This window comes from Myxine glutinosa, chromosome 4, assembly GCF_964187855.1.
Source record: "Myxine glutinosa chromosome 4, kmMyxGlut1.1, whole genome shotgun sequence".
Taxonomy (NCBI): Eukaryota; Metazoa; Chordata; class Myxini; order Myxiniformes; family Myxinidae; genus Myxine; species Myxine glutinosa.
In genome coordinates, this window is record NC_136264.1 from 216687873 (window position 1) to 216715537 (window position 27665).

Genomic DNA, 27665 nt, shown 5'->3' on the forward strand with positions numbered 1-27665 from the left:
GGTGCAAAATAGGGTGGAAGAATAATAATAAGAAAAACTCTAGCAGTAATAATAGGTTTCTCTCCATTTCATGGAGAGTAAACCTAATAATTCATTTATATATACTAGGGCATTGCCCGTACGTGGGTGCCCGTTCCTTGCCAAAAAAAAAAAAAAACGCTACCCGTACGCTCTACCCCGCCCGTACGCCCGTAAACAAAAAAAACAACGCTCTTCGCTTCCGCCCTTCGCTCTGACTGAATTGGGAGAAATAATGCGCATAAGAAATCGAATTACGTACCGTAATGGCGGTCAGCTCGTAACGCGCTCAGCTCCGCTCGTCTCACATCGGCCACGCCTACGCAACAAAGCGTTCTGTGATTGGCTGCCGGAAGTGAAGTCGTCACTGTCCGGAAGTTCGCAAATCGCAGTTACGATGAACCGTTTTAATTTAATCGCAGTTTGAATTCGTTTTAAAACATAGTTTAACGGCAACATAGTTTTCCAACGTGAAATAAATGAATACGCTGTCAAATGTGCCGTCCGAGGCAGAGTCTGATCGCCACGTTCGGCACACGTGATAGCTCGCTGCTCTCTGATTGGTTGAAGCGTTTTTTGGACATAGCTCGGTAAGTACTTGTCCGATTAATTACAAACCTTGAAAAGGCACATCCTCGGGTCCCCAGCAATATACCTGGCAAGTTTAAAGTATATCGGACCCGTGGTTGTCGAGAAACAGCGGTCACAGACACACAGACACACAGACACACAGACACACAGACACACAGACACACAGACACACAGAGATTGCTGGAATTATAGATAGATTATATATATATATATATATATATATATATATATATATATATATATATATATATATATATATAAATATATATATACTGTATATATACAGACTTGGCATTTAATATAGAATTTTTTTTCTTCTTGACTTGGGTTTACTTTCTGAACTCGGTATATCAATATCTGGTGAGTTTCTTTTATGCTTCAGTGATTTCTTTGTTAAAAGAACCATGTCACTGATTGTCTGTCGCAGCAAGAAGTCAATAACAGGATTATATCACAGGTGGCGTGACAAATTGTACGGACAGGTACATTTGACGATTGGCTTCACAATCGGGTATATAAGGGTTGTTGCGTTCTGTATTAGTGGAAAACAACTGCTGCATGTCGTCGTCTACACAAGTTATTGCCGCTTCCCCTGGAGATGGTCCGTCAACTCGACAATGCTGTTTGTCATTTAGTGGTGGCTTTACGAAATTCCGGCATGAAACAGCGTGCTATTGCTCGGCAGTATGGCATCACTCAAGGTCAGGTGTCAAAGATCCTGAAACGAAATGCTCAGAGGGGTGTCCCGACTCCAATACCGAGGTCAGGACGTCCCCGCAGAACCACAAGGAGGGATGATCGCCAGCTGCACCGGTTAGTCCGCAATGGCCGTACCAAGTCAGCTAATCGGCTTAGGGCTGAGTGGCAGCAACTGACAAATGTGCCTGTATCCAGAAGGCTAGTCAACCAATGACTGGTTCAAGCAGGCTATCGTGCCTGGTGTCCCCTGAGAAATCCACGTCTGACCAGACAACACCGCCAGCGCCGATTGCAGTGGGCCAGAGAGCACCGTCAATTGCAGCCAGGACACTGGAATCACGTGATCTTCAGTGACGAGTCTAGATTTCTGGTCTATCGTCAATATGGCCGCGTCCGAGTGCGCAGACAAGTGCATGAAGCCTACAAACAAGATTGTATAGTGCCAAGAGTCCAAGCTGGAGGTGGTGGGGTGACCGTTTGGGCTGCTTTTCATGCAGGGGGCAAAACTGACCTGGTTGTTCTGAATGGAAACCTGAACCAGTTCAAGTACAGGATTATTCTGGAAGAAACATTGCTTCCATTTGCTCGTGCAGCCTTTCGAGGAAACTTTGTCTTCCAAGATGACAATGCACGGCCTCATCATGCTCACATGATCCAACACTTTCTTGCTGACCGTGGTGTAGAGCATATGGAGTGGCCTGCCATGTCCCCGGATATGAATCCGATAGAGAACTTGTGGGCAGAATTAATGCGTCAAATCGACAATTTGGACCAGCAGCCTGCTTCTGTGCATGAATTGCAGCAGGCTATTGTAACTGCATGGCAAGCGATTCCTGTCCAAACCTTGGCAAATCTCGTGAACAGCATGCCTCAACGTGTACGTGCTCTCCTGAATGCTCGTGGGGGTTACACGAAGTACTGAACTGTAATTTTACTGTCCGTAATCCCAGTCGTAATTTAACTTTTGTTTTTGTTAAAAAAAATTCTTGGCTAATGAGCAAAATAAAGAGATACTTCTGGAAAACGCACAGAAGTTTAACACTGTACTGTCCATGAATTGAGTTCGATATCAGTTTACATCACTTTCAAGGATCAATTTATTTGCTTCGAAATGTCAAATGTGGTTTTTGTTTCTTTTAAAGGTCACATTAACAAGATCGAGAATAATTTCAACATAATTCCAATGAACTTTTGGTTCTAAGTCAACTTGAAAAGTAAGTTCACCCCCACAAAAAAAATATTCCATATTAAATGCCAAGTCTGTGTATATACTGTGTATATATATATATATATATATATATATATATATATATATATATATATATATATATATATTAAATTCACCCCCACGAGCATATATATATATATATATATACATATATATGGAAGTTCCGTTGTTCCGTTGAACGGAAGTTCCGTTGAACTTGGGGCTGACTCAGAAGAAGACCTTTGTTGGTCGAAAGCTTGTCGACAATTAAAGATCGACGTCCTGAAGCTACGTCCGCGTCTTATTTAATCTAACGATTATTTATTCAATACAAATGAGACGCCCTGCTCGTACTTTGGAGTTTCTACTATTTCTTACAGTTATATATATATATATATATATATATAAACACTAGTATGTATGTATGTATATATACACAGTCGTATATATGTATGCATGTATATATATATATGTATGTATATATACACAGTAGTATATGTATGTATGTATGTATATATATATACACAGTAGTGTATGTATTATGTATTATGTATGTATTATACACAGTAGTGTATGTATGTATATTACGAACAAGACAATTGAAATAAAACTTTTGTCGTTGATCAATATAATTTAACATCACATGCATGTCGTTTTAAATGCTGGAATTGTGTGAAAAGCAAAAAAAACCATTCTGTTGAAAAAGGAAATCAACATATGCATTAATATCTCTTGCACTTCCACCAACTCTTGTTAAAGTGATTTAATATACACCTTGATGGAAGGTTGACCTGTGAATCACCCCTCTCCTCTGAAGGTCCATGAGTGTCTTGCGTGCCGAGATGAATATCAGCTGTACATAAACATGGATACGGGTGGGGAGAGTGGCAGTGGTGACATTAGTCGAAAATATCATGGATAGTTTGGACAGATGTTTTGAAAATACCTTCGCAACTGCTCATAAAATGTACCATATAAAACACAATGTTAGTTTGTGTGTTTGTGCAGATGTCTGTCCCCTTCATAAAGGTAGATTTTAAAGGCCAATCTTTTAACACAAGTGTGTGTTCAATACGTATTTTTGAGGATAAAACAAACTCGAAAAACATTTTCGGTGAACGAGTAATTATGTCTCTTATATTGGAATGTAGATGGTGGCTTGTAGATCGAGCCTCAAGGGTGGTGTACAGAAGAGGTTTTTTTATATAAAAATAACAACAAATACAAGGTGCAGGGAGGCGAAATTCGCTGCACATGATATGAAACGCGGGCAGATTAAAACGAGTGTTCATTTACGTCCACAGGATGTATAATAAATAAAGAAGACAGCAGCACACCTGATACTAGGCCCAGGCTTCAGACTGTGGCATGCTCACGAGGCTGCACCATCAAATAAACTGTTCCAACCCGTCATTTCAGACAGGCTTTTTACTAGTGTTATCACAAAGAAGGTACCAGGCCATTGCTAATCTCTGAAATAGAAACAATAATGATTGAGGATGTGGATATTAAGTTTATGGTATAATTAATTGATTGATATATCATGCTATATATATATATATCGAGAGTCGGTTGTGCTGAAGTAATTTGTTGCCTGGGTTTAGAATCCTGGACAAGTCGCCACGCTGATGCAAGATACTTGACTGAGTGTAAGGTATCTCGACAAACTACGATCAATTGTCGTACACGTTTATTCACTCTGCCGATACAGGCCCGATTCACCTCGGCGCCATCCGAGCTGGGGCGTAGGGATACAATGCGGTCCCGGTGTAGGGATACAACGGTGAATATTTGCAGCTTCATACACGACATCCTCCCCTTTAAGTCCAAAATTACCAAGAGCAATACGTGCTAGATTTCAAGAATTGACATTTCAAAAGAAACATTTCCAAAACATGTGAAAATATGTGTGCAAACGATTATGAGAATAATGAAAATACGTGAAAATAGAAAATGTGTCACCGTGAAAATAGAACATGTGTCACCGTGAAAAAAAACATCTTCAAAGATTCAACCGGTCGGGTGCTTTTCTCTCACGCATTGAGCGTCGCGGTGTACCAGTGGATACAGAGTCCGAGGTGATTCCTTTGGGTCGCGGTGTACCAGTGGATACAGAGTCCGAGGTGATTCCTTTGGTCTCCACGAAGGGTGTAGCGTTCGCAGAGGTTTTCGGGGCATCCGAGCCGGCTGGAGCGGCCACGACGATCTCCGGTAGTGGTGGGTCGAACTGTTGTTCTGACTGTGACGATGCTGCAGGCTCTATCGACTCACAGTGACGGTAGGTTATGTGGTCCTGATGTCGACGAATTTCGCGGCCGTCCTGCAGGCGAATCACGCAGGACAGTGGACCTGGCTTCTCGATGATGTCCCCCGGTAGCCACGTCGCACCTACACCAAAATTTCGGGCAAACACTGGATCTCTAATGTTGATACATCGACTGTTGGACGACTTATCGTGCACCAACTTTTGATTAAGCTGGCTCTGATAAACATTTGATGATATGTCTGTTTTGAGATTGTCAAGTGTCGATCTCAAGTGTCGCTTCATCAATAACTCAGACGGAGCTGCACCAGTTGTTGATTGTGGCGTGATGCGGTATTTGAACAGGAGACGAGACGGCTTTGTTTCCAGGGTTCCTTCCTGAAGTTTCTACAATCCGGGTTTGATGATTCCCACGGATCGTTCGGCCAAGCCATTTGAAGCCTGGTGATGTGGGCTGACAAACTTATGTTTGATGCCGTTCCGACGTGTGAACTCGGCAAACTCGGGACTGGAAAAACACGAACCGTTATCACTCACGATCATCCTGGGCAGACCATGAGTGGCGAAATAGCGTCTGAGTCTTTCGATGACAATGGCTGACGTAGTACCACGCGTCACATAGGCATCAATCCATTTTGTGTGCGTGCCCGTAATTATTAGAATCATGCTGCCGTTAATAGGCCCGGCATAATCGAGATGTCGGCGATGCCACGGTTCGCTGGACCATTCCCAGGGATGCAGTGGCGCTTTCGCAGGTGTATTCCGGGTGCTCTGGCAGGGGTAACAATGTTAAACATGATGTTCGATATCAGCATCAAGATTCGGCCACCACACATAGTTTCTAGCGAGTGACTTCATCTTCACAATCCCGGGGTGACAGTCATGGATTTCATCCATGACCCTGGAACGCAGATTTTTTGGGATCCTGACACAACATCCCCAGAGTAGGCAACCATTTTCCACGCTGAGTTCGTTTTTACGTGCGTTAAAATCCGCAAAATCTGGGTCACCCTCAGGTAGCAAATGCCATCCAAGCTGTACAGCCTGGACAGTTCTGGACAGAACAGGGTCTCGTCGAGTATGAGTGCGGATCTGGCCGGAATCGACAGCACAATCTTCCAGATGATCCATCAGTGCGATAATGGATCCTGGTGTAGGCAAATCATCAACGGATTCTGGAAGGGGTAACCGACTCATGGCATCTGCATTTGTGATAGACGAACCGGGCTTACCGGACCGGGCTATGGAGTAGTCATAAGCAGCGAGAAACAGGGACCAGCGGATGATCCTGGGTGGTAGTGTGTCAGATGTCGCCTTAGTTGGATCAAACAGACTGATCAGCGGCTTGTGATCAGTGCGAATCATGAAATGATGTCCAAGAAGGTACTGGCGAAATTTGCTGACGCCGAAAACGATTCCCAATCCTTCCTTGTCAAGTTGGGAATAGTTCTTCTCTGCCGGGGACAACGTTCTGGATGCAAATGCAACCGGTCTTTCCGTACCATCAGGCATCACGTGTGATAATACACTCCCCACTCCATACCGACAGGCATCGCATGTCAGCACAAGATCCTTCTCTGGATCAAAATGAACGAGAACATTGGACGATTTGAGCAGATCCTTAGAGGTCTGGAATGCTGATTGTCCATTGGACCCCCAGCTCCAGGAGACTCCTTTCCTCAAAAGCCGATAAAGGGGCCCAAAACGTCGGTCACATTCGGGATGTAGCGACCATAGAACTGAAGCAAACCGAGGTATGACTTCAATTCGGTCACGTCTCGTGGAGCAGGAGCATCCTTGATAGCTCGGACTTTCTCATCTGTCGGGTGTAGACCCTCGGCATCAATCGTATGACCCAGGTACGTGACTGATGGCACCATAAACTTGCACTTGTCTCGACGCAAACGTAGGCCGGAGTCCGAAATCTTCTTCAGAACTCTATCCAGGTTTTGTAGATGTTCCGCGTCCATACGACCAGTAACCAGAATATCATCCTGGTAACAAACGACGTTGCGTTCGGCGGCAAACAAACTCCATGACATGCTGATAAATTCCAGGTGCAGATTTCACTCCAAAACTGAGTCGGTGGTACCTGTACAACCCACGATGTGTGTTGATGGTAAGATACTGTTTCGAATTCTCGTCCAAGCGGAGCTGTAGATAGGCGGATTTGAGATCGAGTTTCGTAAAAGTCTTGCCTCCCGTGAGACGAGCATAGAGGTCTTCGATCCTCGGGATTGGATATTTATCCAATGAAGAACACTTGTTCACGGTCATTTTATAATCTCCACATATGCGGATGGACTGGTCCGATTTTATTAACGGAACGATGGGCGCCGCCCATTCGGCATACTGGATTTGCTCGATGATCCCCAGATTTTCAAGATGATCCAGTTCCTTGTCAATCCGCTCCCGCAGGGCGAAAGGGACTGGGCGAGCTCTGCAAAATATAGGATTGGCATCCCGGTCAACACTGAGCTTAGCCGTATGTCCTTTCAAGGTTCGAAGCTCATCCTTGAAGACATCCGGGTACGTATCCAGCACATTTTTGAGTGTGTATGCTGCGGTAGGAGAAACGTTGGCTGCCCGGAGTTGATGAATGCTTTTCCACTTCAGTCTAATTATGCTCAACCAGTTCCTGCCGAGTAAGGAAGGGCCCTTTCCAGGAATGACGATCAGGGGTAGGTGAAACTCACGGTTATCGTAGCCCACCGTGACGTCACATGTACCGCAGGGAACAATCTTCTCACCTGTATAGGTGGAGAGTCCATAGGTAGTAGGTTTCAGATGGGGTCGGTCAGCATCACTCCACAGGTTTGTGAAAACAGCATGGCTGATGAGCGAGACGGCCGCACCAGTGTGACCTCCATTTGCAATGGTCGATTGTTGACGACAACATTGGCAAGAAGAGGGTCCCGCCTATGGTGAGAATCAATATGAAGCAGGTCATACGATCCTGAGTTGTCGGAAACAGAGCTCACCTGGTCAAGCTCAGGTTCCTCCGAACCGATAAACTGATGAATCTTGTCAGCAGCTTTTCCTTTTCCGGATTTGCGAGTGATGCAAGCTGGAGCAATATGGCCAGTTTTCGAACAGAAATGGCAGGTCGCATCTTTGAACCGACACGTCTCCGGAGGGTGCTTTCCGTTGCACCGAAAACATTTGTTGTGTGTTTGAGACTGCACTGGCTTCTGACGAGAAGCCTTGTTCCAACGTTTTGGCTGATCATGATCCAACCGATTCACAGCAGGGCTGGTACCAGATGAGTGAGTGGCACCGATGCTTGTAGCGTTGCGTTCAGCACTTTCCATGGAAATGGCGGTGTCTTTGGCATTTTGGAACGTCAGTCTTCTCTCAGCAAGCAGGCGTCTACGAGTGCGGTCATCGGACATGCCAACCACCAGCAAATCACGGAGCATGTCATCAATTGTGTCCCCAAACTCACACAGATGTGACAGTTTTTTGAGGTGTGCAATGATGTCTGCGATCGACTGACCTTGATGCTGTCTGCACATGTAAAAATTAAACCGACACAGGATGACTGAAGGAGATGGATTACAATGTTCCTTCAAAGCGGCCTTGAGCTCTGCATATGTGAGCTCCTGGATTGTCCGAGGCCGAATCAGGTTTTTAACGAGTGTGAACGTCTCACCTCCGCAAAGGGACAGGAGGACAGCCTTCATCCGGGCTTCGGTCGCGATGTCGTTCGCCTTGAAGTAAAAAGACAACCGCTCAGAATACGTGTCAAAATCCCCCTCATGAGGGTCGAATTCATCGAGATGGCCGAAAGAAGTCATGGTCTAGAATACTAGATGTTTATCCTCGTCGCCATGTAAGGTATCTCGACAAACTACGATCAATTGTCATACACGTTTATTCACTCTGCCGATACAGGCCCGATTCACCTCAGCGCCATCCGAGCTCTGGCGTAGGGATACAATGCGGTCCCGGTGTAGGGATACAACGGTGAATATTTGCAGCTTCATACATGACACTGAGCATGTAGGAATTTGGAATTTGTTCAAGGTGCCAGCAATAAGTCATTTACTCTCTGTGAAAGATACCGTGGGATCTTTGTCATCTATCAACTAATGCTGCAGATGGATCACTTGGTTTAACATCCATCAAGAGGTGGCATACATCTTGATGCGTCACCCTGCCTATCAAACACCGGGATGATGGTCTGTAGCTGTGTCGGGATTTAAAACCCAGATGCGACAGCTCAGAAGGGAGTGTACCTCTGGACTATCCTGTGAAACTCGTGCGAAGAACGGGGTTACCATATAGAAGGTAAGCAAGTTGATAGATGAAGAAAATAGGATGTGAACACAGCACAGGCTTGATGAGTCAAAGACCTGAATTGCATTGGTAGGTAACATGATAGAGCCCTCATAATTAACCTTGAGGTGAAAGGTTATTACATGATTGTAAGCATTTTATACAAGTATAATTCTGGTGATTATTTGCATTGTCTCAATTCTGACTCCTCGTGACTCTCACTATGTTCTGCCATCTTCCAGCATGTTGAGTAACATCGAGATGGTTCATTAGATCGGTTCCATCCATTTGCTTGACTATCAGTCACTCCATCCGGGTGGGAGTACCCTTCTCGGCCCACCTTCGGTGGACAATGTACTGCGGTACATTCTTGGAAAATTAATGCACTTTATCATTTTTGAGGGCAATTTTATTGATCACATCATATCATACGCCATTGTTAACATGATTCGCTTTCTCGTCTTGCTTGAAAATCTTGGGACATTGGATGCCTTTTTGCTCTGCTGTGATATCGCCAATTGATGAGCGAATAAAGGCGACATAGCGACAGCCACACAACCTCTATTTATTATAGTAACTAGAATGGCACTAGGTAGAGCACATACCTCCACCCAGACTGAACAGTTTACGTTTTGTGATCCACTGATAGGTCGGATCTGCATCCAGACCTGAACGGTACTTAATCAAATCGATACTTGTGAAATCCAAATAAACAACAGTTGCCACAGAAACAGCAATTTGGTAATTTCCAAAATTTGACCTATGAAGTGTTTTACATGATTGAATGTTGTACATAACATATTTGGTTCATAATTTTTATAATTTCAGCCTAATAGGTGTTCTACATGTTTTGGATGGTATTCACTTTGACCTTTGACCAATTTTGACAAGATTTTATAAAGATACTAGCAGAAGTACCTGGCGTTGCTGGGTGGGGGAGGAGGGGGGAGGGGTGAGGGGGGGGGGAAGGGGAGAGGCGGGGATTGGCGGGGGGAGGGGGGATTCGTGGGGGGAGCGGGGGATTGGTGGGGGGAGGGGGAGGAAGTGGGGGAAGGGGAGGAGAGGGGGGCAGAGGGGGGGAGAGAGTGGGAGAGAGGGCAGGGAAGGGGAGGGTGGGGGAAGGGGGGAGGGGGGAAGAGGAGGGGAGGGGGGAGGGGGGAGCAGGAGAGGAAGGGTGTTCATATGTATGCTGGTGGGTGAATGGGGTGAATGTGGCGTTCATCACGTTTCTGAGTTAACTGTGATGACAATCAGGAAGAAGAAGAAGCCATACTACCAACTTCGTTCACTTCCGGGATTCTTTCATTTATTTGTATTCAAATGTCTGGTGATTGTTTTGTATTTATTTATGCGAATGTGTACTTGTATATAACTGTCATTAATTAAAAAAGGCTTAGGCACTATCGAGCGATTTTTTTTTTTTTTAAACTGCAAAAAATGATCTTCTTTTTTCATTTTTGTTTTGTTTTGTTTGGCTAAAACTCACTGATGTGATTGCCAGACTCACTGATTCCCAGACACTCACTGATGAACCTCTGAAAGTTTGACGAAGATTCGTTCAGCCATCTCTGAGAAAAATGGCAACACAGACAGACAGACAGACACATACACACACAGACATCTCTCTTATATAGTAGATAATAAACATGCGTACAAATAAGCTTTAAAAGTGTCGATATGTTATCTTGAAAAATTCCTGAAGTTTTGCAATAAGAAAATCACAAAAATGTCCCATTCCATAATAATGGGGGTTAAATTGTTGTCATGGACACCGTTTTATCTACGCCACGTGGGACTTTTCTCTCTGTCACGTGGAGCTTTTCTCTTTGCCAGTGAGGCTTTTGTATTTGCAGCACAGGGCTTTTATCTTTGCCAATGAGGCTTTTCTCTTTGCCGGTGAGGCTTTTCTCTTTGCCGGTGAGGCTTTTCTCTTTGCTGGTGAGGCTTTTATCTTTGCCAATGAGGCTTTTCTCTTTGCTGGTGAGGCTTTTCTCTTTGCCAATGAGGCTTTTCTCTTTGCCGGTGAGGCTTTTCTCTTTGCTGGTGAGGCTTTTCTCTTTGCCAGTGAGGCTTTTCTCTTTGCCAGTGAGGCTTTTGTATTTGCAGCACAGGGCTTTTATCTTTGCCAATGAGGCATTTCTCTTTGCTGGTGAGGCTTTTCTCTTTGCTGGTGAGGCTTTTCTCTTTGCTGGTGAGGCTTTTCTCTTTGCCAATGAGGCTTTTCTCTTTGCCGCGTGTGGCTTTTTTCTCTTTGCCGGTGAGGCTTTTCTCTTTGCTGGTGAGGCTTTTCTCTTTGCCACATGGGGCTTGTCTTTTTCACAATGTGGGGCTTTTCTCTTTGCAGCGTGGGGCTTTTCTCTTTGCCACGTGTGGCTTTTCTCTTTGCCACGTGTGGCTTTTTTGTCTTTGCCGGTGACGCTTTTCTCTTTGCTGGTGGCCTTTTCTTTTTCGCAATGTGGGACTTTTCTCTTTGCAGCGTGGGGCTTTTCTCTTTGCAGCGTGGGGCTTTTCTCTTTGCAGCGTGGGGCTTTTGTTTTTGCCACGTGGGGCTTTTGTCTTTGCAGCGTGGGGCTTTTCTCTGTGCCATCGAGGCTTTTCTTTTGCCGTGTGGGGCTTTTCTCTTTGCAGCCTGGGGCTTTTCTGTTTTTCCACATGTGGCTTTTCGTTTTTGCCACGTGGGCCTTTTCTCTTTGCGGTGTGGGGCTTTTCTTTTTTGCCACATGGGGCTTTTCTCTTTGCCAGAAGGCCTTTTCTCTTTTCTAGTGAGGCTTTTCTCTTTGTGTCGTGGGGCTTTTCTTTTTGCCACTTGGGGCTTTTCTCTTTGCCACTTGGGGCTTTTCTCTTTGCCATGTGGGGCTTTTCTCTTTGCAAGTGGGGATTTGTCTTTGGCACGTGGGTTGTTAGGTGTGGTTTACCAATGGGGGTCTTTTGATTATAGCGTGGTGACCCTCAACTCTTCCTGCAGAAGGCCCTCTAACTAAAGGTATATCAGGTCTTAGGGTTCTAAAGGCTCTTTGGTGTCGAAAGGTTCTTCACGATTGTTGAGTCTTTAGGGTTTTTGGTGGGTTTTCGGGGTGTGAAGAGTCTTAGGGGCCTAAAGGGTCACCCAGAGCCTAGACTACATGTCGAGTACCGATTATATATATTTTAAACCTTTTTTTGGCCCACCCTCTATAAATCTCTCATGTTATTGTTCTCCATGTTAAACATGTTCAAGTTCCTCTTTCTCTACTTTTTTAATGGTTCCAATTATTCCCACCTTCTTGTGGGATCGACTGGAAAATGTTTTTGACTTATTTGTCTGAATCATCTGGGCCGAACTGACGTTCGTATGATTTTAGTAGAAATTGGTAATTTGTTTGGGATGCCGGCGATAACTTGCTTACTCTTCATGAAGGACACCATGGGATCTTTAATGCCCACCCACTGATGTTAGCAGTCTGGACACCCGGCTTAATGTCTATCCGAGGAACAGCGCTGATGTTGATGAACTGCCTGACCTGCGAAATACCAGGGTGGCAATTTATAGCTGGGCTCTGGATTCGAACCGAGGCTAAACAGCTTACAGTCGAGTGGGTATACCTCGGGTATCCTACCAGCCCATATACACAAGCTTCTTCATATCCTAAAAAATTTTTTGCGAGTGTGTGCCATGATGCAAGAAATATTAAAATGTTGATTTATAATGCTGAGAGAGAATAGGACGAAATCACTAGGAGCCAAAGTTCTTTGGAACTTACACCTTTTGAGGTACACTGGTGCTGTTTTGAGGAAGCAAAAGAGGCCTTTGTGATGAAATACTGTATAGGCTAGTATAGCAGGTTTAAATCTTATCGTATCTCGTGTGGATCGGCTCGCTATGCTCGCCTCACCACACGTCACTGCAGAGGCACGGGCTTGTTTTAACTGAGGATAATGACCTGACCCAATTTGAGTTGCTGCATTGTCATGATTTACACCAATCATAATACAAACATTTCTCTTGTACAAATTTATTTGTAATATTGGTGATATTATTTATTTGTAATTTATTTGCAATTTAAAAAGGTCCAAGTGATTCAAAGCTCTAAATGCTCAAGGGTCCAAGCTGATCTAATGGGTCTAAAGGGCCTTATGGGTCTTAAGAGTCTTTTGGATATTTGGGGTATTTTGGATCTTTTGGTTCTTTGTGGTCTTTAATGATCTTCAGAGTCTTTGTGTCTTTAGGGTCTGTAGGGTCTTTTGGTTCCTTTGGGTATTTGGGTCTTTGGGGTATATAAGAGTCTTTGTGGTATTTTGGCTCCTCGAGGTCTTTTGGGTCTTCAGGGTATTTTGGGTACTCTGGGTCTTGAAGGATCTTTCGGGTCTTTCTGTCTTCATGATATTTTGGGTATTCATGGTCTTTAGGGTCTTTGGAGTATTTTGGGTCTTCGGGTCCTTTTGGGTCCTCAGTGTATTTTGGGTCATCTGGGTCTTTTAGGGTTTTCAGGATCCTTTGAGTATTTAGGGTCTTCTATACCCTCGGGGAGTACTGGGTCTTTGGGGTCTTTTGGATATTTTGGGTCATCTGGGTCTTTAAGGGTCTTCAGGGTATTTTGGGTCTATGGAGTCTTTTGGGTCTTCGGGGTATTTTGGGTCATCGGGGTATTTCGGGTCTTTGTGGTATTTTGGGTCTTCAGTGTCTTTTGGGTTTTCGGGGTCTTTAAGAGTCTTCGAGGTATTTTGGGTGTTTGGGGATATTTTGGGGGTTTGAGGTCTTTTGGGCTTTCGGGTTATTTTGGGACTTCTGGGTTTTCGTGTTATTTTGGGTCCTCTGGGTCTTTTGGGTCTTGAAGGGTCTTTGGTGTCTTGGTGGTCTTAAATGTCTTTGGGTTCTTCAAAAGTTGAAGGGGTGTCACCAGTCTAAAGAGTCAACATAAAATTTGAAGAAGTCGTTTTGGTCACAGATATACATACATAAGCATATACGTTTGCTCTGTTATAATAAGATATTATTCATTGTTTGTTTATTTATTGCTGTAAAACGTGAACTTTCCACACCAAAGTTTCCCGTGCTTGTTCAACTGATTGCTTCTTTATATTTATTATTAGGTTTCCTCCACATGTAATGTCGAGGAATACTTATTATCATTCCCAATATTATTAGGTTTCCTCTGCATTTACCTATTGTTTTTCCCAGAGTTTATTATTATTCTTCCGCCTGATTTTTCACCTCCGAAAAATTTAAAATTAATGTTCTCAGCAACTTTTGGTCTGATTGAATTTCAACAAGTGATTGACTAGACATGTAGAAATTTTACTGCTAATTATGACGTCATAGGTCACGTGGTATGGGCACCATCTTGGAAAACGCCTTCAGGTTTGCCCCTCTATATCTCTGTAACAGCTCAATGGAAAAAAATGAGCCATGGCTCATTCTGAAGAACGAACGAAGAAGAACATGAATCCGTACCCTTCATTAATAGCAGGTATTTCAATGTACGCTTAATTTTAAGCTTTCATCAGGTGAATTCCCATCAGAGGAATATTGTATACTCCAGAGGAGACAGATAAAATAGTTTGATGTTTATTTTTAAATTCTCGCTGGACAGACCATATGGTCCAAACACACGAGGCCCCATGGCCTCTGATATCATATCACGGCCTCTGATATCATATCACGGCCTCTTTGATTATTATCCGATCAAGGCCGTGTGGCACATTTTGGCTATCTCCCGTCCCATTGGACCTCCTCCCTCTTCCTTCACTGGGGCCTTCCTTGTTTGTGGTCAATGTGGTGGAATTATTGGTGTGTGTTTGGAGCAAACAGACTGTGTATTGTTCGAGTTGCTGTTTGCCTGTGTTTGTAATTGCCCTGTTTTTTGTGTGACGGATTTATGTGACCGCTGCTTTCTGGGTCTTTGACATGAAATAGAACTGTTTGTCTGTTTGCTGTGACCAGTTGAGTAAAGCAAGCACACATCGGTTGTATTTGAAGACGAGCACTTGGAGCACGCAGGTGGAGCAGAGACAGTGGGGTGAAATTCTGAGAATCCTTATGGAAGAGCACAGTACTTCACTAGCAATCTAAATAAAACTCACTTTTTACTCCAAATTATATATTGTGTTGTTGAGAATAGTTTGTTTTTGTTTGAAAAGTTCAACATAGTGGGAAATAGTTATTTGCTTGTGTTTTTACTAATATGTACCAACAAAAATCAATAGTTATTGCCAGATTTACACGGATAGTGTTGATGCACCAGAGAATTTTGTTCATAGTAAACTTCCACAATCATTTCTGGCTTTGCAAATCAAAACAAATTGTGAAAGACAAAATTAAGTATCAGAAAAGGCAAAATAAAGTGTTTAATTCTCTTTTTATGTCATTTTATTTAATTTTTTGGGTGCGCAGTTGTGCTTTGATATGGTTACCCTTCGTATCTCCAGGGCTGGAAATTACCCTCATTTCCCCTAATAGCTGTCAGCCACAAACACATGTCTGTGGCCTGTTTGGTGTGCCACCTTTGTTCTGAGATTATGGATGCTACCTGGTTTACGGATTCAACATTATGGTGAAACTCTTTGGAGCGCATCTCCACGAAGAAATTAGAATGAATCTTGTATCCAGTCTTGCAGGTGAAGGCTCGGGTCGATGCGCATTGGCAGACAGGTCTAACGAAGGAGGAAATCAATGGGACATTGATTGAGGTATGGAGCGCCGTGTGAAACTAGGAGAAACCGATGTCTTGGGCATTAACACTTTGTCGAAGAAAAATAGTTTAACGCCCAAAACATCAGCTTCTCCTTGCTTCCCATGGCAGTTGGCATGCCTCACTGTCCTATTGATTTCATTCATTACACCCAGTAATTCCCAATAGTCAATAATAATTTCCAACAATAATTTCTATAACAACTCGAGAGTTAATAGAACACCTTACACCACACAGTGTTTAGGTATATAATAAATTTGAAATAAAATAATGGTTTTAAAGCTCGTATTAAAAAAATTCCAGAAGTTTACCGCCGTTGATGCAGTGGCTATTACACCAACCACCATCCTATCTAACATGTTACATTAGTTCTTCATGGTTATTGTTTGTGTCCTTTATGTCTTCCTTAAAAACAGTACTTTCTTTCCCTTCTATTCTCAAAATCACTCTGCTTAACTTGGGATGGGAAGTCCCACAATTTGACCCCTTAACCATAACGTTACTGGTCGAGGCACCAGCCGAGCTCACTGATGTGCCTGACAAACACAAGGGGACACTCTCCTCTCGACCTCCTCAAATTGTCCTCCTCTTGCTGCATCAAGCACACCCTCTTCTCGATCCCCACAACTTGTCCTCCTCTTGCTGCATCAAGCACATCCTCTTCTCGACCCCCTCAACTTGTCCTCTTGCTGCATCAAGGACACTCTCCGCATGACCCCCTCAACTTGTCCTCCTCTTGCTGCATCAATGACCCACCCCTTTCGACCTCCTCAACTTGTCCTCTTGCTGCATCAACGACCCACTCCTCTCGACCCCCTCAACTTGTCCTCTTGCTGCATCGATGACGCTCTCCTCACGACCTCCTCAACTTGTCCTTCTCTTACTGCATCAAGGACACACTCCTCTCGACTCCCTCAACCTGGCCTCCTCTTGCTGCATGAGGCACACTCTTCTCTAGACTTTCTGCCCAAATCGCCACACTTAGTCTTTCCGCAGGTGCGAAGCCAAATTAAGAGAGTCTTTTCTGAATGATTCCCTTGATTTGTCCCAATCGATGTAGCCTGGACATATTTTGATGCACTTTACTCTTCCTGTTGGAAGGGAGGAGAATGGGGGTAAAAGGGAGTTTAATTCCACTATTATTATGATCAAATTAAGTTTAATAATTCACCAAGGACTGATGGCCCACTAAATACTTGTAGGTGCCTTCGGCTAGTATGCTTCATTTTCACCCAGTCTTAAATGTGGAACAACCTCAATCGCTCATTTGTAGAATTTAGAATAAATCAACTTGAGCAGGAAAGTGTACAAGACCAAATTGAGAGAACTCTGAGCCCATGATTGTGTTTACATTCCTGGATTTCCCAAACCTTGTTTGTTCCGATCATGGTAATCATAGATTTGGGGTTAAAATTGATGTTCATTATGTGATTTTGAGGGTGCCCAACTGAACATCCAAAACTCAACCATTATAAAATTTGGTTGCCCGTTAAAATTAGGTGCCCCCTGGCACCCGCTAATATCGAACCCTGCTTAACACAATATCAAAGTCAGATTAATGCAGCAAATGTAACTTTACATGTACCTAATAGTATGTTTTCCAGCACCTCCAGACTACTCTTGTGGCCCCGTAGTAATGCTGGTTCTACGAGATACAAATGATCTGATTCTCTCGCATCATAAATCTCGAAGCTATTCCATCTATGATGCGCTCCTAATTGCACGGCAATCTCATAAAATCCCAGAATAACAATAAATAATTAAAATTATTTGTTTTGGAATTTCCCTTTTGCCAAACTAAAAAAATCAACCTCCTTGGGAAGTGTCCGCCTTTTTTTGTCTGACTGTGGACAAATAAGGCCCTTCTTGGACACAGTTTTCCTTACTTGTCTGAGGGCATTCAGTTGATTCTCTACCTGCTTTAATGGACTGCTTATTTGTTTTAACTGTTGTGTTGGTGTTCGGTCGTCATTACGATGTGAATATTCACTATCATTGTATATTATACAAAATTTGTGTAGTGATTGTGTGTGTCACAGTACTCCAGATAATGTGTTAACCTACATTTTAGATCAACTATAAGAATGAGGAATTTGTTCATTATTGTTTCATTGGAAACATCACTTGCACATCCACAGGTCTTACATTTTCAAGTAGCAGAGAATTAAAATTAAAAAATCAATAATATTAATAAAAATCAATAGCAGTAGAATTAGTATCAGTGATTTTGGCCCAAGGTGGTTTATTGAATTTTGAGACAATAAACAACAAGTACAGATACATTCAAAGTACACCGCCCCCATGCCAAATAATTAAATATCCCACAGCGCGGCATTGTCGGGGTGCCTCTGGCTCTGGCCTCTGGCGCCCGGCAATACCGCAGTGCAGCTCATAGAGGCTGCATTGGGAGGAAGAGGTGTACACAAATTGATTGATTAATTGTATAATTAAAATCAATAAAAGATTATCACAAAATATTTTCTTAATCAATTGGCTAATAGCATAACTAAACCATGAGTGCTTCATCCGAAGATGTATCTTTTAGAAATTTAATTAAATAAGTCATTAATAAAAAATTAATTGATTAATCAATAAATAGTTAATCGATTAATCAATAAATAATTCATCGATTAAATGATTAATCAATAAATCAAAAATATCCTTGATAGCCACATCACTTGGTCACTCATGTCCAAATATTAACTTCCGAGCTCAAAAGGTGCCTGAGATATTGGCCAAATGAGAAAGAAAATAAATAAATGATTAATAATTAAAATAAATAAATAATAATCATTAAAAAATTTAATTATTAATCAATTCGGTCACATAACACATAAACCACCACCATTTCATCAGAATCTGTAACTTAAAAAAAATTAAAAAAATTAGTCATTAATCGAATAATTAAATAATTAATCGATTAATTGATTAATTGATTAATTAATAAATCAACAAGTAAAGATACATTCAAAGTACACCGCCCCCACGTCAAATAAATAAATATCCTCCAGCGCGGCATTGCCGGGGCGCCTTTGGCACCCGGCAATACCGCCGTGCAGCTCATAGACAGTATTGGGAGGGAGAGGTGCACAATATATCCTTTGGCGTTCATTGATGCTGCACTGCGTGCATTGTGTACAAATGCACTTCTGAGGTAAATGTGCACAAATAATACTTCCGAGAGTGACATCGGCGGGCAACTAACGTGCCCGCCGATGTCACCATGCGGCACCTTGAAACAGAATTGGGAGGGGCTGTTGTACAAAAAAAAACGATTTGGTATTATATTTATTGAAATGACAGAAGTTGGCAAATTGTCCACATTTTCAATGCATAGCAAAATGACTCATATGTTCACCCATAGAGCATAATAACAGGAGTGAAACAAGTACAGATAACAGGTAATAATGTAGCAAACACAGATAACAGGTAACAGCATACGCAATACCTCGTAGTAGGTATTGGAGGAACATACTGCTATTGGAGGAATCTACCAAACCTCTCTCTAGCCTGCAAAAATGGTCGTAAATTCAAACAATTGCAGAACCATGGTGGTATCATCAAGAATCACAGGCTGTGTTTCGAAACATTTTTGTTTTAGAGCAACTTCTCTCTGTCCATCATGTACACTATTGGTATAAACACATTCAGTTTCTTAATGCTCTTCAAACATTTACTTTCTACATAACTCACAACCCTTTACTTTCCACATAACAACAACTATATAACTGGTAGAAAATCATACTGATGTAGCTTTGTGGTCACCATGAAAAATAGTAAAGCAACGGAAAACAAATGTAAAGGGAAATGAAGAACCCAATGGGATATGGTGTTGTTGTCCTCCATTTATATATTATGTAACTGCTTTGAAAGCTTGTTGGTACAACCACATTCACTTTCTTACTCCTCTTCAAACATTTACTTTGTCTTTCCTTGCTGTAACTCCTTCACTGGTAGAAAATCGCACTGATATAGCTTTGTGGTCACTATAAAAATTAGTGAAGCAACTAGAAACAAATGTAAAGGGAAATTTCGAATCCAATAGGATATGGTCTAGTTGTCCTCCATTTATATGTGTCATGGCTTTCAAAGCTTGAACACACCCAGTACTTTCACAAATGTACTTCAAATGATCTTCCTTATGTGTAAGACCTGAGAGAGTATCCATATTGAAGTCACCCGTTATAATCTTTGCATTTGAATTGCATTCAGGTGCTCCAATGAAGTTAGTAAGATCTGCGAGATCACGTCTTTCATATTTTGGGTGAGGGTAGAGGAACATAATTAAGGCTACATTTATCTTACATATGATTATTTGACCTTTTCCTGAAGCTAGTTTAAAGCCTGAGCATGAAAGCCAAACTAAATCTGTATTCTTTTTCTTGTAAATGACTAATCCCATTGATTTTGACGAAACATCGATTCTTTCAACTATTTCGAAATCTTCAACTGCAATCATTGAATTGTCTACATCAGGTCCTAGTTTGGTCTCAGCTACGCACAATAAATCAGAAAACCCTAAATTATTATCTTTTCTTAAACATTCAAGATGATCAGCATCTTGCAAACCTTTAATATTGATATATGAAACCTTGTAATCAGTTAACACCATATCATCCTTTGAGCACTCGAATGCCTTCTCATCCAAAAATTTGGGTGAACATTCATGAACAGCAGATGCTTCCAGTCGAGCTAATTCTTGTTTTACAGATGGATGACAATAAATATAACCTCTTTGAAAATTCTTCAGAAACACACCTTCTAAAGTTCTTGACCGACTGACAGCAACAAAGAAACAATCGTGTTGTCTTGTAAAACTTTGACATTTTGTTGTGTAGTCGACCATAACTCTGTCTCTCGTGATTCCTTGTGCTGAATTGCAGGTAATGGCATATGCAAGTACTAATGGATATTGAGTGCGCCGAAAACTTACTCTCTCTGTTGATTTTTTCCATGTTACAATCTCCTTCAACGTCTTTATCGGTACTGCATACCTGTCTAGGCTACACTTAGCGTTGCAGATACTTCTTGTCATGACACCGGTATCACCATCAAACCTACACCAAACAATACTGTTTTTGGTATCCACATCAACTACATAACCAAATGTGCCATTAGTTAGCTTGTCAACTTTGTTGATGTTGCTTGTAATTTTAATAGGTGCACCACTCTTTAGGTGAAGAAGATTTGGAAGACTCTTGAGTTGTGTTTCGTTAGCTTTGCTGAGATCAGGCATAACATAACTTTTCTTACTTGGAATATCTTTTGCTGGTAAAATATACGAATCTCCATGTAGCCTCTGAATCTGTTCATCATTAAAGGCATCCTCGACCTCATGTGTTTTTGCAATCAAAACTTGCTTCCTATCTTTGTACCAAGCATTTTCATTTCTCGTTGGACATTCCTCAACCCGAGATTTGAGGACCTCTATGTCTTCATATGTTGCTTCGTCCCTAACTATACGTGTCTGAAGTTCAGAGAAAGCAATGTCATCTTTCGATCTCATTTTCTGAGTTAACATATACATTCTGATGTATCGTTTCCATGTATTCACAGCTGTAAAATTTGCACGTGCTCTGATTGTAGGTGTTTCAAATATTCGCGTGTCCAGAACAGGTGGTATATGTAATAAATCACCAGTTATTATTATGCTCAAACCTGCAAACGGTCCATCTTGTTTTCCAAGAATCTGTTCCAACCTTTGATTTATCTTGAAAAACAAATTACTTCCCACCATATTTATTTCATCAAGAATTATTATGATCTTTACTTGCAAGAAGTCGTTTGCAAGCTTGGCCTCACTTGAAAAGTTCAGAAGTCGTTCAAAGTTTTCACCACCCATCATTTTCAACTTCCCATGGATTGTATCCCCTGAATTCAGGTGCTTGGCTGCAGCAGCTGTTGGTGACATGACCAATAGGAGCTCCTTGTTTAAGGTGGGTTTTCACGGGAAACGCGAACGGTTCGCGAAGGATGCGAATGTCGAAAAAATGGCAAAGTCCAACATTCGTATTTTAGGCTCCAAAAGTTCGCCAAACATGCGCGGGGGTTCGGAAGCGTCGTCAATTGTTCACAGGAGTCGTTTTTTGTTCCGCGGGTATTTCAAAAATGTTTGAAATACCCGCCGAACAAAAAACGACTCCTGCGAACAATTGACGACGCTTCCGAACCCCCGCGCATGTTTGGCGAACTTTTGGAGCCTAAAATACGAATGTTGGACTTTGCCATTTTTTCGACATTCACATCCTTCGCGAACCGTTCGCGTTTCCCGTGAAAACCCACCTTTAGTTCTACACCTGTTTCATGTGTTTCGCCCACAGTGCTTGAATGAGTGTATTGATCAGGTACGTTTTTCCAGTCCCAGGATCACCACTGATGTATAAGCTGAACTGTTGATAATCTGGCATCTCAATCAAGTCATCAAATATTTTACATTGTTGCTGATTTAAAGAGTGGATGTTTTTGTTTAGCTTTTGTCTTTCTTCAATATTGACAGATTTTCCATCATAAATCCTTGATGCCTTTTTCATAAAATCAAGAATTTCCTCATTTGTTGTTTTCTTCTTCAACATATTCACTTGGTTCCTCTACTTCATCATCGTCAGTCATATCAAAATTCTCAAGCTCAACCAAGAGGTCCTTATTTGACTCAAATTCCCTCCGCTTATTATCAACCTCTTCATGAACATCTCGGTATTTACTAACTATGCTGTTATAATCATGTATTTCAGCAACTTCATTTCGGAAAGGAAAGAAAAGCATCATTAGTGCCTTCATGTAAGAACTCTCATCATCACTGCTAAGGAAGTATCTTATGATAGCCCTTCTCTTTCGCTTTCTGAGTGTCCCCATGTTGTTCATCAAGATAAGAATGCCAGCATGTGATTCACATTTTTCATCCTCAACATCAGAATTATCATCTTCCGGAATATTGTCCAAGTCATTGTCTTTCTTGTTACCCCGATTATAAATGTCATAGTCACTTGTGAACTCTGCCAAGGTCAATTTGTCAAGTGATGCTGGCCTGTTTTCATAATATTGCACGATATTTGGGAAGAATATGTCGTCATTGTCACCAAGATCTTCAATGTTTCCTTTTAGCAGGCCGTCTCTTTTAGCAGGTGGAGCAGTGTTTATAAACTTCTGTTTCCTTGAGAAGGCACACATTTTGTATCCAAAAAGACGGTATATGAGTTCCTGGAGTGACACTTCTCTTGTATCATCAAGTACCTTCCCCAGCTTCTTAAGTTTCACATCTTTTGAGTCTCCACTTCGAGATGATTGCTCCTCAATTGCTTGAAGCAACTTGCTTTGTCCCGTCTCGGCTTTCAGTATATACCCACAGCAATACTCTGCGACACTGTAAGGATCACTAACAGCTTGAAAGTCCATATTTGCATTGTCTGCTTCTAATAGGCTTGGATTGAAGTTATTAATGAAAACATCTTGGCATGAGCATTTGTAAAAAACTTGTAACTTTCTTTTGGTAACAGTCGACCTTAGAGCCTCTAGGTAGACCTCATATGGCATGCCTAACCTATCCAACGTTTCAGGAAAACTCATGGCTAAGAACTTTGAGCGACATTCAGAACCATATGTTTGTCTCAAGATGTATTTCTTTATCTTGGTGGCATTGACTTTAGCAGTCTTTATATTTTCAACAGGCGTATCTTTGGAAAATGCCTCGAACCCTGTTGTCCTCATTATGGGATATTTGGGGAAACCAAAGCAGCATAGTGGTAAAAGGAGCTCCTCACCTTTCTCTTTTCCATCTAGTGCACCATGACCTTCTGTCTCTTTTGTTGTTATTAATTTCCGACCTTTCTTCTCGCAGGTAAAAGTATGGTTATGTGTTTGGTATTTTGCTATTAGATTATTAATACCAGCGTTGTCTGATTTAGTTTCCTTAGTTGTCTTAATTATGCTGTCAATGAAGGTTAGGAAACTTTATTTTGAGGACTCACTGTTCACATCAACAGCTGGTGGAGGATTACCTGCCTCATCAGCCAACCAGAGCACACAATGGGCATGCGCACTTCCTCTTTGCTGAAATTCAATTCTGTAAAAATAGTCAACTACCTTGTACTTTCCTAAGCTACTAGGTTTCTGTAATGCCTGCAAAAGTGTTCTAAACCTTGCATCGAAATGGTGGACAACATCTACTGGGTATTTCTTGAGAAGCATATACTTCTGTTTTTTGCTCAAGCCTTCAACTTCCTGGGTTGCCACGTGTTTATTCTTTTCCTTTTCTAATAATGCCTTCATTAGTTCTATCCAGTTGAGCTCATTTGCACTCTTTGTGTAAAAGATATGAGGAGACCCCAATTGACGAAGCATGGCAAAAAGCTTTTTCTTATTCTCTTGGAAATAGGGTGCTGTATCGCTCACATTTTTAAAAGCCTTAAAGCCCAAGTCTGTTCTTTCCATGTATGCCCTGTCCATGTCCTTGATAGATTGCTTTGTATATTTAGTTCTATCCATTTTGGTCTTTCTGAAGAATGTTACACGCGATCTCTTTATTTCAAGTGCTTCTTTGACATGATATAAGAAGCAAATATACAAATAATCATTAATGTATCGACGGTCTATTCCATTAAGCCTTTGTTTGATGTAATTGCTAAACATAACCCCTTTGTCTACATATGTTGATAAGTAGCCTCCAATACCATGAGGAAACAAATGAGGGAAAGCTTTTTCCTCAATGTTAACAACATCTGTCCAGTTTACAAATTTACCTTCTGCAGTCGGTGCCAATACAACTTTCTTGCAAGGTGTTAAATAATTATTTGCAGGTGTAGTTGTCCGCTCATGAGTCAGAATTAACTCTGCCACCAAGTCAGTAGCTCCATTTGCTCTATCAGTTTTAGTGTTGAATGTCTCCAACATTGTGTCCTCGTTAATTTCTGTAATAAAATCAGGAATATTGGCATCACTGCTTCTTTGTTCCTGCTGGCTTCTTTGAGATGGGCTTCTTTCTGCAGCATCTGTGTTCTCTTCACCATTTTGAATAATACCTTCATCCTCATCCGTTTTACCTCTTGAGGCATCTTGGGCATCTCTATTCGCAAGTGCTTGTGTGATAAAGTCATCCAACCTTCCTCCATCAAATACTTCTTCTTTAAAAAGAGGATTATGCAGTTTGAAGTAATTGAAATATTCTAGAACGTTGCTCTTCGATATCACCTCCTCGACGACACTGCCTTTGTAGTTTGGCTTTCGTTTCAGGGAATCTGAATCCTGTAACTGATTTTTTTAATAGTAATTAATCGAATAATTAAATAATTAATCGATTAATTGATTAATCAATAATCAAAAATATCCTTGATAGCCACATCACTTGGTCACTCATGTCCAAATATTAGCTTCCGAGCTCAAAAGGTGCTTGAGATATTTGCCAAATGAGAAAGAAAATAAATAAATGATTAATAATGAAAATAAATAAATAATAATCATGAAAAAATTAAATTATTAATCAATTCGGTCAGAGAACACATAAACCACCACCATTTCATCAGAATCTGTAACTTAAAAAAAACAAACAAATTTTTAGTCATTAATCGAATAATTAAATAATTAAACGATTAATTGATTAATTGATTAATTAATAAATCAAAAATAGCCTTTGCAGCCAAATCACCTGGTCATAGGCATGTCCAAATATCAGCTTCCTAGCTCAAAAGGTGCCTGAGTTAATGGTCAGAAGAGAAGGGAAATTTGATTAATTAAATAAGTACTTAATTAATCGCTAATAATTAAATAACTCCTCAATTAATTGATTATTCAAAAAACAAAAAATAGCGTTTTTGACAAAGGACTTGCTCACTATTTTGCCGAAATTTCAGCTTCCTAGCTCAAAGGATGGCTGAGATATCGTCCAGACAAACAAACAAACAAGAAAGAAAACAAGAAAACAAGAAAGAAAACAAGAAAACAACCAGAGTGAAAACTGAGTACTCCCTTTCAGCGTGCGTCACTGCCGAGCCCCCTTCGGTGCCCAGCAATGACGATTTGCAATGCCTCGAGATGGCATAGGAAAGGAGCGGTGTACAACAAACAACCAGAGTGAAAACTGAGTACTCCCCTTCAGCGTGCGTCACTGCCGAGCCCCCTTCGGTGCCCAGCAATGACGATTTGCAATGCCTCGAGATGGCATAGGAAAGGAGCGGTGTACAACAAACAACCAGAGTGAAAACTGAGTACTCCCTTTCAGCGTGCGTCACTGCCGAGCCCACTTCGGTGCCCAGCAATGACGATTTGCAATGCCTGGAGATGGCATAGGAAAGGTGCGGTGTACAACAAACAAACAAACAAACAACCAGAGTGAAAACTGAGTACTCCCTTTCAGCGTGTGTCATTGCCGAGCCCACTTCGGTGCCCGGCAATGACGATTTGCAATGCCTCGAGATGGCATAGGAAAGGTGCGGTGTACAACAAACAACCAGAGTGAAAACTGAGTACTCCCTTTCAGCGTGCGTCACTGCCGAGCCCCCTTCGGTGCCCAGCAATGACGATTTGCAATGCCTCGAGATGGCATAGGAAAGGTGCGGTGTACAACAAACAACCAGAGTGAAAACTGAGTACTCCCTTTCAGCGTGCGTCACTGCCGAGCCCCCTTCGGTGCCCGGCAATGACGTTTTGCAATGCCTGGAGATGGCATAGGAAAGGAGCGGTGTACAATATGGAACATAATAATTGCTAACGCTGTTCTGTATGGTCAATCGTGTTGCGTAACCATGGAGACGTAATACATCTAAGGCGAACGAGTCAAATACTTTTCTTTCGATGAAACTTCACAAGTATTTAATTTTTGTTCGATGCTTCAATCAAATTGATGAGAGGTGATTTATGAATCCTGATATTGCAAGTCTGCATTCCTTGAAATGATAAGAGAAGTACCATTTTCCTTACAGTCCCAAAGCAAAGTGAATTGACCTCTTCAACACGAGCACCATGGCTTTCGGATGCACTGGTTGCCATAGCCGACGTCGTTTGGGCTTTCAGAGGAAGCACTTAAAGCCTCTTGCCCTTTCTACGACCTGACATGCCAAAGCAAATTGGGTACTTCCTGTGGTCTATGCAAACACCGGGCCCCACACAGGTACCGTGCATGCACATGGACGAAGGAGACTTTGGGTCACGTACCCGTAGCTCTGCTTTCACAAAGCTGACAAAACTACCTGTGGTGCCAAGTAAAAACTATCACTTTGTTTATTCTCGTGCCACCGAGAGTGGGGCAAGGAAGGGGAATGTGGACGTGTGAACCCTTGACCTCAGCATCTCTTGGTCCTAGTTATTGTTCCAATGGCCTCCTGGTGACACACCAGCTGTTTGTGTGCAGAATTGACACAGCTGGCCCAATGCTTGTTTGGAAGTGCTGGCAGTGATGTTTGTGCTTGGTGTGCCGGGGGCCTGAAACGAATTGGGTGACGATCTCCATGCTGCTCTACTTAGCATTCCCACAGTCGGCCTTTCATCACCACATTGTCCGTTTAATCGGTCATCGGCTAGCACAGCTACTTTGTTGTGTGTCCATATTTCAGGGAAATGTTGCTTATTTGGATTTGTCGGGGAATCTTGATTGTTTGCTAAACAGTCATGTGAAATCAAAACTTGCACTGACTGCATTGTCACGTCCATAATGATGCTCATGTAATGTCATATATTTTCAGATGAATATCCTGGATGCAAAACGAAGTATGAATGTTGCCATTTTCTTAAAGCATTTTAAAAGGTAGGTGCAATTATTTCACACTTTATTCTGTCTTATTTTGCTCTACCTGTCGTGAAACCTCAGCATCTGAAGCGGTCTAGCTTTCTAATCATGTGATATTCGCCCAATTTATTTTGCCATTACCTTTTAATATTTATTTATACCAAATTGGAACTACTTACCATTTCAACACCCTGCACCCTTCCCCCCTCCATATTCCCAACTTATACC

The 27665-nt window shown here is 41.9% G+C and overlaps 1 protein-coding gene across 2 annotated transcripts in view; it reads left to right on the forward strand.

Annotated features, from left to right (window-relative positions):
• The window catches only part of FHDC1 (FH2 domain containing 1), a 260755-nt gene that overhangs the window by 34524 nt on the left and 198566 nt on the right, over positions 1–27665 (forward strand). The window contains exons 1-2 of one of the 2 annotated variants that reach the window (XM_068114426.2): positions 7251–7307; positions 27394–27455. In XM_068114426.2, coding sequence (XP_067970527.2) covers positions 7266–7307; positions 27394–27455 — 104 coding nt within the window. In that variant the 5' untranslated portion in view covers positions 7251–7265. Of the gene's footprint in view, positions 1–7250; positions 7308–27393; positions 27456–27665 lie in introns of those variants that run through there. The other variant, XM_078777022.1, reaches the window with a different exon arrangement.